Source organism: Trifolium pratense, linkage group LG2 (genome assembly GCF_020283565.1).
Source record: "Trifolium pratense cultivar HEN17-A07 linkage group LG2, ARS_RC_1.1, whole genome shotgun sequence".
In the NCBI taxonomy this organism is placed as follows: Eukaryota; Viridiplantae; Streptophyta; class Magnoliopsida; order Fabales; family Fabaceae; genus Trifolium; species Trifolium pratense.
Genome location: NC_060060.1, coordinates 36068381 through 36080087, shown reverse-complemented (window position 1 = coordinate 36080087; position 11707 = coordinate 36068381). Strand labels below are relative to the sequence as shown.

General features: G+C 35.6%; 2 protein-coding genes across 4 annotated transcripts; both read left to right on the top strand.

Annotated features, from left to right (window-relative positions):
* Window positions 1–793: 793 nt before the first annotated feature.
* LOC123908284 (AUGMIN subunit 8) lies at window positions 794–6611 on the top strand. Of its 3 annotated transcripts, none has more exons than XM_045958871.1 (7): window positions 794–1029; window positions 2851–4326; window positions 4453–4572; window positions 5135–5251; window positions 5334–5423; window positions 5684–5791; window positions 6255–6611. In XM_045958871.1, the coding sequence occupies exons 2-7, from the start codon at window positions 2986–2988 to the stop codon at window positions 6318–6320; spliced, it is 1842 nt and encodes a 613-aa protein (XP_045814827.1). In that variant the 5' UTR covers window positions 794–1029; window positions 2851–2985; the 3' UTR covers window positions 6321–6611. The 3 variants fall into 3 exon arrangements, with proteins under 3 accessions (XP_045814827.1, XP_045814829.1, XP_045814828.1); XM_045958873.1 differs by having other exon boundaries at window positions 830–2402; XM_045958872.1 differs by having other exon boundaries at window positions 849–2753.
* Window positions 6612–8214: 1603 nt separating this feature from the next.
* On the top strand, window positions 8215–11117 carry LOC123910977 (pentatricopeptide repeat-containing protein At4g30700). Its single transcript, XM_045962275.1, has one exon. It carries the CDS (start codon window positions 8287–8289, stop codon window positions 10636–10638), a length of 2352 nt encoding a protein of 783 aa, XP_045818231.1. The 5' UTR covers window positions 8215–8286; the 3' UTR covers window positions 10639–11117.
* The last annotated feature ends 590 nt before the right edge of the window (window positions 11118–11707 follow it).

The window sequence follows — 11707 nt, the reverse complement described above, 5'->3', positions numbered from 1 at the left end:
CCTCACATCATAACTCTATATGACCAATCTTTGTTGTTAGCTAATGTTTTAGAGATTATCACCTCACGTTTAATATCACCATTAAGACATGAGTTATTATGCATAAGGAATAAACTTATCCATGATGCATAAACAAATCTTTACCATCAAATTGAATCTAACAAATCTCCAAACACACTATTTCCCACCCCAAATCAACAACAGCAACTCATGAACGTCATCAGATTGCTTCGTAGTTAATTTTAAACTAAAATCATGCCAAAATCATTTTTTACGTGGAATGTTTCACATTAGATGTACTTAATCATGTTAAAACTATTTTTACCGTGAAATAATTTCAGAGGGTTGTAATACAAAATCATTTTATAATAAAATAATTTTGTATGTTATTTATGCATGATACATAAGAAATTCGCTTATGCATCATAACCGCTCCCCACCATTAAATGTTCATCACCATTAAACAACCGTAAAAATAAGTTGGGCAAAGTAACCAAAAAGCAAACTATAATTATTTTTTAGTAGAAATTTTGAAATACTAAGAAGAATGAATAATTGACCCCACATATTGTTACGATCGATGATTATTGTTGCAATTGGACAGACTAACGATGTACTTTTAGATTAAAAATTAATAAAAAGTTTAGTAAAATTAAAAAATGATTAAAAAATAACAAAGATGTAAGTAGCAGTTACAGCTAAAAGACCAAACAACAATTAAAATTAGGTGGCGCGAAAAACAACTGACCCCACGTCTCCCTCCTTTTTCCTTAACTGAAACCGTTTTATTATTACCTTTTTTAATCCTAATTTTTATTATTATATTTTTATTAGCAAAGTTTTTCCTTAACACGAAACCATAATTATTTTACCTCTTTTTAATTCTCTTTATTATTCTCTTTCTCTTTCCCACTTACTTTCAAAATCACAAAACTGCCATCGCCGCTGCAACCAAACTCCGGCAACATCCTGCCGCCTCTAAATTCCGTCTCCGCCGTCTCTAATTTCAATCCAAATTTCGAGAAGAAGGTGATTCAATTCAATCACTGGTTTATTTATTTAGTTTTTTTTTTTTCTCTATCTCGTTGATTCGTTCTTTTATGTGTTTAGTTTTAATCTGATCGGAGAAACTGAAATTATCAGTAGAAGATGTGAATTTAAATTACATTGAAATTGAGTTAGGTTTTTATTAATTTTCCTTTTTTGGATTTTTTTTTCTATAATTTTTTTCTCGATCTTGATTAATTATGATCACATTATGCTTGAAATAGTTTAGGTTTTTCAATTATTATTTCCTTTTTCAATTATTTGTTTTCTGAATTTTCATTGTAAAAAATTGAGAAAGTTTTGAATGTGTTTATTGTTTTAACGAAGAATCTGGGAGTAAAATTTAATGAAGTTTTAATCTCTAGTACTTGTTTTGTTCGATAACACTTAACCGTGTCTTCAGTAAGAGAGACATGAATCTGTATGAATCCAGACATTTATTTGTCATAGATCTCTGTTCTGAAACCTTTTGTTTTGTTTCTCTTCAATCAATTTTCCAGGTTAATAATTTTTTCACTTTTTCCTTCTTGGATTTCAGCAATATTCTTCATATATACTGTCAAAAATCGAAATTACCACTCTGCAAGTCTGCATAATTTTTTTCTATTTTTTTTTAATTATTTTTTTTTGTTTTCACTATCAGTTTAATCTGTTTCGGGGTCAGTTGTGTCGGTTGTGGCATCAAGTGGTTCCTGCCCCCTCCCGATCGCAGTTGCAGGGGATCGAATCATGATTCTCCCTACCAAGTTCAGTGCAATCACCACTGAAGCAACTAACGATCGGTTATTATTTTCTTTTTTGTTGTAGCAGAAAATGGTGCCTGTGTATCATGTTAGGTTTACACAATAGTTTTATGGGGATGGACAATGATCATCACTGCACGTGGATCTCCTTGTCTTTGCCCATTTCCCAAACAACAATAACACCATCAAGTTCAAACTTCTACCTTCAATTAAATTAACAAAATAATATAAAATATTATGCAGTATAGAATACAAACAAAATGCATTAATTAATTGTCTCTATTGAATATAATATTCTGTTTGCAAATTTATACTACAAAGTTAGTTACTATATGGTAGTAATTATTAGTTCATTTCATCTAAGGAAAAAGTTACACATTGATTAATTGCTACTTAGTTGTGTTATGAGTTATGAATATTTATTTTTAGGCCTGCAATGCAAGTTATGGTATCACTTTCATTGAATTCCCTTTCATGAAAATGAGTTGAGAGAGAAGAAGAAATAGGGACAGAGTGTGTTTGTGTGGAGTGAACCTATTTGCCAGCCCACAAGACCATGGCATTCCCGTGAGAGAGACAAAAGGGGAAAAAATAAAGCTTCTATAACACTAAGTATTTTCTCTTTCTTATCTTATATGCCCTCTATTATTCCATTTTAGTTCCCAGTATCCCTAATTTTTAAGGGCCCCCCCTTCCTCAGCAAATCAACTTTTTTGTTTAATCTTCAGTTAAACATAAACCAACTTTTAATGATAAAAAAAACGTTAAATGTACGTTGAGACAGTTTCCGCTAGTTTCTCTCATCCATTACACCAGATGTTGTTTTCCCTCTCCATATTCTTCTTGCCGTGTCCTGATCTTGTTGGATTCGGTATTTCTTTCATGAAAAAAACATACCCACTTGATTTATTTGCTTGTGATTTGAGAATTTCTTCTTCAACAGATCTGAGTCACTGTAAAGATGTGCGCTTTTTTATTTTTCCTTTATGAATGGTTTTATTCTTTGCGTTTCTTTTCTTTACCAGTCTGTGGTATCTTACTTTATTTTCATTTGTGACAGATTTATTGCAGAGAAAAGGATCTTCTTTCTGGGTAATCTGCGCTGTTCATTTATTCCATTGGATTGTTAAAGTTTCTATATTTGGTTTAGTTTAATGAAAACTTCCATCAATGTGGTCTGATTGGGATAGAGTGGATGGATGTTTGTGAATCAGAGCAAGCATTACAGAAACATAGAACCGGGGAGAGCCCGAGACGACATCCTTTGGTTTCAGCTGAAAAGAACAATGCAATCACACCCAGGAGGTCTGGAACTAGGGAAGTTAGGTCAAGGTATAAGTCACCTACTCCAATTCCTATTCCGGCATCTCCATCTGGTCCTCGTCGATGTCCATCTCCATCACCTCGTCGATGCCCATCTCCGTCTCCAAACAGCTTTACAAGAACGGCTGCATCGTCTAAATTGTTGCCCAAGAGAGCTCAATCAGCTGAGAGGAAGCGGCCTGCAACACCTCCTTCCCCATCAAGTCCTTCTACGCCCATCCAGGATGAAGTGCATATAAACAGAAGGGTAGCCGGTAGTCGTATGACAGAGAGTTTATGGCCTTCAACAATGAGAAGTTTGAGTGTTTCTTTTCAGTCAGATACCATTTCGATACCTGTGAGTAAGAAAGAGAGGCCTGTTACTAGTGCTTCTGATCGTACTCTACGGCCAACTTCAAACGTGGCACACAAGCTGGTTGAAACACCAACTGCGCGAAAGCCTACACCAGAGAGAAGGAGGAGTCCTCTTAAAGGGAAGAATGCTTCTGATCAGTCTGAAAACTCGAAACCAGTTGATGGTTTGCATTCTCGATTGATAGATCAGCACCGGTGGCCAAGCAGAGTAGGTGGGAAGGTATCTTCTAATCCCTTAAATAGAAGTGTTGATCATTCAGATAAGATGCCCAGAACGCCCAGAACGTTGAACAGTTCTGTTCCAGGAACTGATGCATCTTCACTAAGAAGATTGTCGTTACCAGGTGATCTAAGTAAGCCCTTGCAAAAAACCTCTACTGATGTTGCAAAGCTACTGTCGCTTGTTGAAAATGGTAGAATAGGAAGTGAGGTGAAATCATTTGATGACAGCTTCCACGTATTAAGACCTATCAAAACTGTTGCCACTTCATCCGATAAATTATCATTTGCTGGAGTCAGATCTCAGACCGTGACAACTCCAGGGTCACGTCCCGCCTCACCTAGTAAGACCCCAATGCTATTCTCTAGTTCAAGAGGCCTCAGTCCATCTCGGTCAAGGCCATCAACTCCTTCCGGAGGAGTTAGTCCAAGTCGAATATGGGCAACCAATTCATCCGACCAATTCAACAATTCAATTTCAGTGCTTAGCTTTATTGCCGATTTTAAAAAAGGGAAAAAAGGTGCAGCCTATGTCGAAGATGCTCACCAGTTAAGACTTATGTATAACAGATACTTGCAATGGAGATTTGCCAATGCGAGAGCAGAGGATGCATTTTATGTCCAAAATGCAATTGTGGAGGTATGCCTTGCTATCTTTGACAAGCTGAAAAACTACTCTTTTTGGTCTTCCTCTATATTACATAGATTGCATATTTGGGATCATTTGCCTGCATCAATTTACAAATATTCGTTCAATGATGCGCAGAAAACTTTGTATAATGTATGGAGCACTACTTTGTCTATGTGGGAGTCGATTACTAGGAAGAGGATCTATCTCCAGCAGCTGCAGCTTGAGCTGAAGCTGAATTCTATTTTGAGTGATCAAGTAATACTTCTCTCTTGACTGATATGTTATAATCTTTTTATATGCCATATTTTATTATTGTAGTATCAGTTTAAAAAAAAACTTTTATTATTATGGTGCATTCCATTCATGTGTTTTAGTTTTAGTACTTTAATTTCAGAGTTATTGTTGTGGAGTTTATAAGTGACACACATGCACTTACCAAGAGATTTCCCCTGCTATATCGAAAAGCTGTGTTTATGTTGTCTCTGATAATATGTTATCCGTGTTTCATGTTAATGATTGATATAAGTGATTATAAGTACAAGGATAATAGAAAGCTTAGGACTCTGCTTGTTGAAGATGGGACATTGGAAGATAAGATAATCTGGTATAGTTTGAGAGGGTGGTTACATTTTGATCTGGATTAAAGATTTTAAAAAACATTTTGATCAAGAAGATACTGATATTATATGAAATCTTATACAATATTGAGTATCTAATTTCAGTTATTGCATGTGATGCTAGTTTTGTTCCTTATTTAATATTTCAAATCTTTCAATAAATAAATAGTAATCGATTTTTTATGTCGTCAATGAACTAGATGACCTACCTTGATGACTGGGCTGCTCTTGAAAGCGATCATGTTGATGCTCTATGTGGGGCTGTAGAAGACTTAGAGGCAAACACTCTTCGTCTTCCGCTGACTGGAGGGGCAAAGGTATGCATGGTTTTTGTGTCTTTTGGTATGTTAACTGGGAAGTGACACTTACATCAATCATTCTATGTTTACATTCCTACAGGCAGATTTTGAGCACTTGAAGCTTGCTATCTGTTCAGCTGTTGATGTCATGCAAGCTATGGGATCTGCAATCCGCCCTTTACTATCACGGGTGAGCTAAGTGTCTTAAGATTTCCACTGGTTTGATTAACATAAACACCTAGCAAACAGTTGTTCTATCCTGCTATTTTCTATGTCGTCACATTTAATGTAAAACCTCTTTTTGCCGGGTGTATGTTTTTCTACCTTTTGATTTTTTCAAATTAGTAGAACTGCAGTTTTGGGCGGTAAAGGGTTACTATGTTTTGTGTATCATTTATCAAATGTTATATTCTACTAGAAGATGACCCCATTTTATACTGTGTCTTACAGGTGGAGGGCATGAATAACTTAATTTCTGAAGTTGCTATCATATCAGCGCAGGAGAAAGCCATGCTTGATGAATGTGAAGCGCTACTGGCTTTTGGAACGTCTATGCAGGTGAGTAGTTTATTAACTTGAATTATGCAGGTATACCTTTTCAATTTTATGATGTTGGGTACGGGCATAAATTAGTAGGGAATACATTCAACTCACACTTATCACATTTTGCATTTTGATTTTTGTGTAATACTTGGTAATGAATGTGTAGAGGTGAAGTTGCAAAAATTATCAATTAGAGACTTTTGTGTATCTATTGACAAAAATATGTACCTTATCTATATTAATCAACCAAGATATGTGGCTTACACAGTTATCCACCACTTATCATGGTTTGACAGTTGTATAACTGCTGCAACTACAATATCTATAGATGTTTTTATTAGAGAATGATGACAGTTATGAAACCTATGTAAACTGGTTCTTCAATTAATGGATGAGAGGAATGAAATCAATGCGCCTTATCACCGTTCCTCCGTTTGTTTCTAATTGATTACGTTTTTTTTTTTTTTTGCGAAAACAGGTCGAGGAATATAGCCTTCGTACGCATCTCATGCAGATCAAGCAAGCTTTGGATGTAAACAAGTAACCAAACTCGGAAATTTAGACACATATATGAGCCTGACCTGCTACCAAGCTAACAAGAAATAGTCTCTTTGAGGCTGCAACCAAAGTGGTAGTATTAGTATGTAAATTTTTGCAATAGGTTTCTATTTTTTTGTTCCACTCCTCCCTCAAATATGTTGGAATTCATATTGTCCAATTAATATATTTTTCTTTCTAGTCAACACCGGTGGCCCGAGCCTTCCACTTGTAATTTTGTATCAGGCAAATGAAAAGAAAATGCAAAGCAAATGAGCAAAATAGTCCATATTTACAATTTGCATTTATCTCATCAAATACATGGCAAAGAGGTTTTACACATAGATTGCTTTCCGACAAAAAAGAAAGCTTATATCAAACCGTTGTTGTGCCAGTTGGTAACGTTATTGCTATTATTTTTTTTGTTTACAATGCAGCCGAGGATCGAATCCAAAACCTCTAGCATACTATCCAAATCTCTCACCATGAGACCATTACATTAAATTTGGAGTATTTATCCATAATTACACTTCAGTTGGCAGGGACGGAACTAGGTGTTGTTGAAAGGGGGTGGTCGCCACCCTTAGAACATATGTGATACTATATAGTATACTCCTATTACTTTTTCAAAAAAATAGTATACTCCTATTATGCATAGTGTCGCCCCTGTCCATATATTAAAAAAAATAAGTGCTCGCCAATCGCCACTGCATTAGACTATATAAAATAACAATGATTTCATATGGTAAAACAAAAACTAACACAGACTTGTTCAGTCCATTGTCATCCATCTGTCACCAGTACCACTCACCACTTGATTCTTACTCACAAAGAAAAATATTCATTGGCCATTGTAATGTAAATACTAAGATCTTAAATTCAAGAAGTTTTTAGTTTTTTGGAGGAGGTAAATATAATTATCTTCATAAGTGCTCTAAAAGTCCTAAGATTTTTTCTGTCTTGGATTGGGTATATATATTTTTTTATAAAAAAATAAATAATACTAAATAGTCCATTTTAGTTTGCTTAACCGAAAAGACAAACCATTTACTCACTTTATTTTAAATTAAAAGATAAAATAGAGATTAGTGTCATGGCTTAATCAGTTCAATTAGCAGAAATATCGTATTATATATATATAGAAAGCGAGGTTCAAACTCGGAAAAATCTAGTTATTCACTTTAAAAATGTGGAATTATAGCCATCAGGCTATTAAAAAAAAAAAATTAGAGATTAATTTTTATATGCTAGATTGATTCTTTTAAAATTTAAGAAACTTTTTTAAAATTATTAATAGTCGAAACAAGTGATTGATGATGTAACTTATAGTGTGTTATATTTTCGCCACCCTTAATAAATTTTTCTGGTTCCGTCCATGTCAGTTGGTAAAAGACTGCGGTAACATTTGATATGGAAGAGTACGATTAAAACTTCAAATTTTCACTTTTAACATTTTGTGTGTATGAATTTTAATATTTGTGTGTATGAATTAATCCCATTAAAAAACTAAAATTTATCACCCAGGAAAGACACTCTCAACTAACACAAACAAGTGATAAGAATAGTAGTCTAGTGGTTAAAAATTTCATTTAAACGTGAATAAGTGGAGTGTCCGGGATTCGAACCTCAACTACAGTATAATATATGCGATGTCTCTACTCTCTACCAATTGAGTTAAGCACATGAAGATATTTGACTTATTTTTATCTTATGCAAATCGATAAAATTTTATGTATTATTATTCATAAGCTTGTCAAAGTAATTTATAGAAAAATAACTTATAAATTAATATAAAAAACTTATTTATTTAAATCATTTTTTATTATTTTTTATAAGTTCAAAAATGTATTTTACTCCAAACTGGGCTTAATCGTACTGATAATCATATTATAATCATACAAAATTGCTTTGCTGAACTTGAAATGAAATACAAACTTTGGTGACCCCAAAAGCATAAATGAAAAATTGTTTCAATGATCCTTAGCAGTAGCAGTGGCAGACTTAGCCGCAACACACTAATCTCTCTAATCAACAAAGCTTGCACCTTCCCTCACCTTACTCAAATCCACACCCAACTCATTCTCAATGGCTACCATTACGACATTGCCACCATCACCAAACTCACCCAAAAACTCTTCGACTTCGGCGCCACGCGCCACGCACGCGCCCTCTTCTTCTCTGTTCCTAAACCCGACATTTTCCTCTTCAATGTCCTTGTTCGTGGCTTCTCCCTCAACGCTTCACCTTCCTCTTCCATTTCTCTATATGCCCATTTGCGCCGCAATACTAATCTTGCTCCGGATAATTTCACATATGCTTTCGCCGTTGCTGCTTGTTCTGGCGATAAGCACTTGATGCTGTTGCATGCTCATTCCATTATTGATGGGTATGGTTCTAATGTTTTTGTTGGTTCTGCTCTTGTTGACTTGTACTGCAAGTTTTCGCGTGTTGGGTTTGCAAGGAAGGTGTTTGATGGAATGCCTGAGAGGGATACTGTTTTGTGGAATACTATGATTAATGGGTTGGTTAAAAATTGTTGTTTTGATGATTCTATTCAGCTTTTTGGGGACATGATTGCAGAGGGAGTGAGGTTGGATTCGTCGGCTGTGACTGCTGTGCTTCCTGCTGTTGCTGAGTTGCAAGAGTTGAGAGTTGGGATGGGGATTCAGTGTTTGGCATTGAAAATTGGGTTTAATCGTTGTGATTATGTGCTCACTGGTTTGATTTCGTTGTATGCCAAATGTGGGGATGTAAACACGGCGAGGTTGTTGTTTGGGATGATTAGTAAACCAGATTTGATTGCTTACAATGCCTTGATTTCTGGATTTACTTCCAATGGTGAGACTGAATGTTCTGTGAAACTTTTCAGAGAGCTGCTTTTTTCTGGTGAGAAAGTCAGTTCAAGCACAATTGTTGGTTTGATTCCATTGCATTCTCCATTTGGTCATCTGCATTTGGCTTGTTCTATTCATGGTTTTTGTGCGAAATCTGGTATTATTTTGAATCCGACTGTTTCAACTGCACTAACTGCTATATACAACAAACTCAATGAAATAGATTTGGCTCGCCAGCTATTTGATGAATCGCCTGAGAAAACCGTGATTGCTTGGAATGCTATGATTTCAGGTTATGCGCAGAATGGTTTGACAGATACGGCCATCTCTCTTTTTAAGGAAATGATGAATACTGAATTCACTCCAAATGCAGTTACCATTACAACTATCCTTTCAGCTTGTGCTCAACTCGGATCTCTAAGTTTCGGAAAGTGGGTCCATCAGTTAATTAAAAGCAAAAATCTTGAACCAAACATTTATGTCTCATCGGCTCTAGTTGGCATGTATGCCAAGTGTGGGAACATTTTAGAGGCATGGCAGTTATTTGACTCAATGAGGGAAAAGAATACTGTCACTTGGAATACTATGATTTTTGGTTATGGACTCCATGGATATGGGCACGAAGCACTTCAGCTTTTCAATGAGATGTTGAATTTGGGGTTCAATCCATCTGCTGTAACTTTTCTTTCAGTCTTGTATGCTTGCAGTCATGCTGGCTTGGTAGGCGAAGGAGAGGAAGTTTTTCATACTATGGTCAATAAATACAGGATTGAGCCCTTAGCCGAGCACTATGCATGCGTGGTAGACATTCTGGGGAGATCTGGACAGTTAGAAAAAGCTTTGGAATTTATAAGGAAAATGCCTGTTGAGCCGGGTCCTGCTGTCTGGGGTACATTGCTTGGTGCTTGCAGGATTCACAAAGACACCAACATAGCCCGCTTGGCTTCAGACAAGCTATTTGAACTCGATCCAGGGGGCGTTGGATACTATGTCTTACTTTCTAATATATATTCGGAGGAGAGAAACTTCCCAAAGGCTGCTTCAATACGACAAGTTGTTAAGAGAAGAAAACTGGCTAAGAGTCCAGGGTGCACTCTAATTGAGGTTAATGGGACCCCCCATGTCTTTGTCTCTGGTGATCGTTCTCATTCTCATGCCACGGATATTTATGCAAAGCTGGAGAAGTTAACTAGCAAGATGAGGGAGATGGGGTATCAGTCAGAAACAGTACCTGCTTTGCATGATGTTGAAGAAGAGGAAAAAGAGCTCGCATTTAATTATCATAGTGAGAAGTTAGCCATAGCTTTCGGCCTTATTACCACTGAACCGGGTACCGAGATCAGGATCATCAAGAATCTTCGGGTTTGTTTAGATTGCCACACTGCAACTAAGCTGATATCAAAGATCACAGAAAGAGTGATTGTAGTTAGGGATGCTAAAAGGTTCCACCATTTCAAAGATGGGATATGTTCTTGCGGCGATTATTGGTGAAGCTGAACTAATATTTTTTCATCAGTTAAAGTTATACGAGGCAGAAGCATTATGCAACCTTTTGCTTTCATATTATTTATCTTATGATCATTTGATCTGGAGTCTGGACCATCATGCGACCCTCCACTTGAGAAGCACAACATTTCACAACACTGGTTGCATAGAGGAAGTTTTATCTGTGGTTTTACCTCATTGTGTCCATGGATGATCAAGCATGCAGTTATATTTACAACAAAATTTATGTTCAAACTGGGACAAGGGTGTGTGTGCATTTAAGAACATACCATAGTTGCAGAAACATCTTTCAGAAAGGGGAATTTTCTTCTGCGGAGGCTGTAGATGAAATCACTTGGGGTGGAAGAGTAGGCATCTCACATTTTGTTTTCATAACATGTATACAACTGTGGAAACTGAATGTTCTTCCTGATATACTTGACGTTTCAAACACATTTATTAATTTTTGTGCTCAAATTCAGATATTTTTTTATCCATCTTGCTGCCAAGTATAAATTTACTGTATCATTTTCAGGATACTGAGATCATGTCTTGATGATTTCTCAATGTGCTCTTGTTTGTTAGCTTTTAACAATGAAAAAGAAAAGGCTTAATTGCACTTTTGGTTCACCTATTTTCATTTTTTTATTTTGATATTTGTTCACCTATTTTCATTGATTCATTATTTTACTCATCACATTTTTAAATCCGAAAATATAATTCCTCAGTTTTTAAAATTTCATAAATTTTCTCCATTACTGAATTTTAGACTTATTTTTGTTGATGTGTGTGAAGTTGAATAATGAGCTGACAAGTCATAGGGTGGTGTGACAATGCATATGTGAATCAAATCTTCTTATTTTATTTTCTATATCATTCAAATATTGTTTAAAAAAATTAACTTACACTGGAAAAAATTTAAAACCTTAAAAATCAGATTTCCCAAAAATATGCATTGCCACATCACCTGGTGACCTGTCAGCTCACCATTTAACATGGACACATCAGCAAAAGTAAGTAAAATTATATAGTTGGAAAATTTTAAAATTGTGGAACAATATTTTAGAATTTAGAA

Bases quoted from the DNA above. Each gene is read 5' to 3' on its own strand.
- LOC123908284 (XM_045958871.1), top strand. From the start codon at position 2,986: ATGGATGTTTGTGAATCAGAGCAAGCATTACAGAAACATAGAACCGGG. The intron at 4,573-5,134 runs GTAATACTTCTC...TCAATGAACTAG, and splicing joins ATTCTATTTTGAGTGATCAA to ATGACCTACCTTGATGACTG. The intron at 5,792-6,254 runs GTGAGTAGTTTA...TTGCGAAAACAG, and splicing joins CTTTTGGAACGTCTATGCAG to GTCGAGGAATATAGCCTTCG.
- LOC123910977 (XM_045962275.1), top strand. From the start codon at position 8,287: ATGATCCTTAGCAGTAGCAGTGGCAGACTTAGCCGCAACACACTAATC.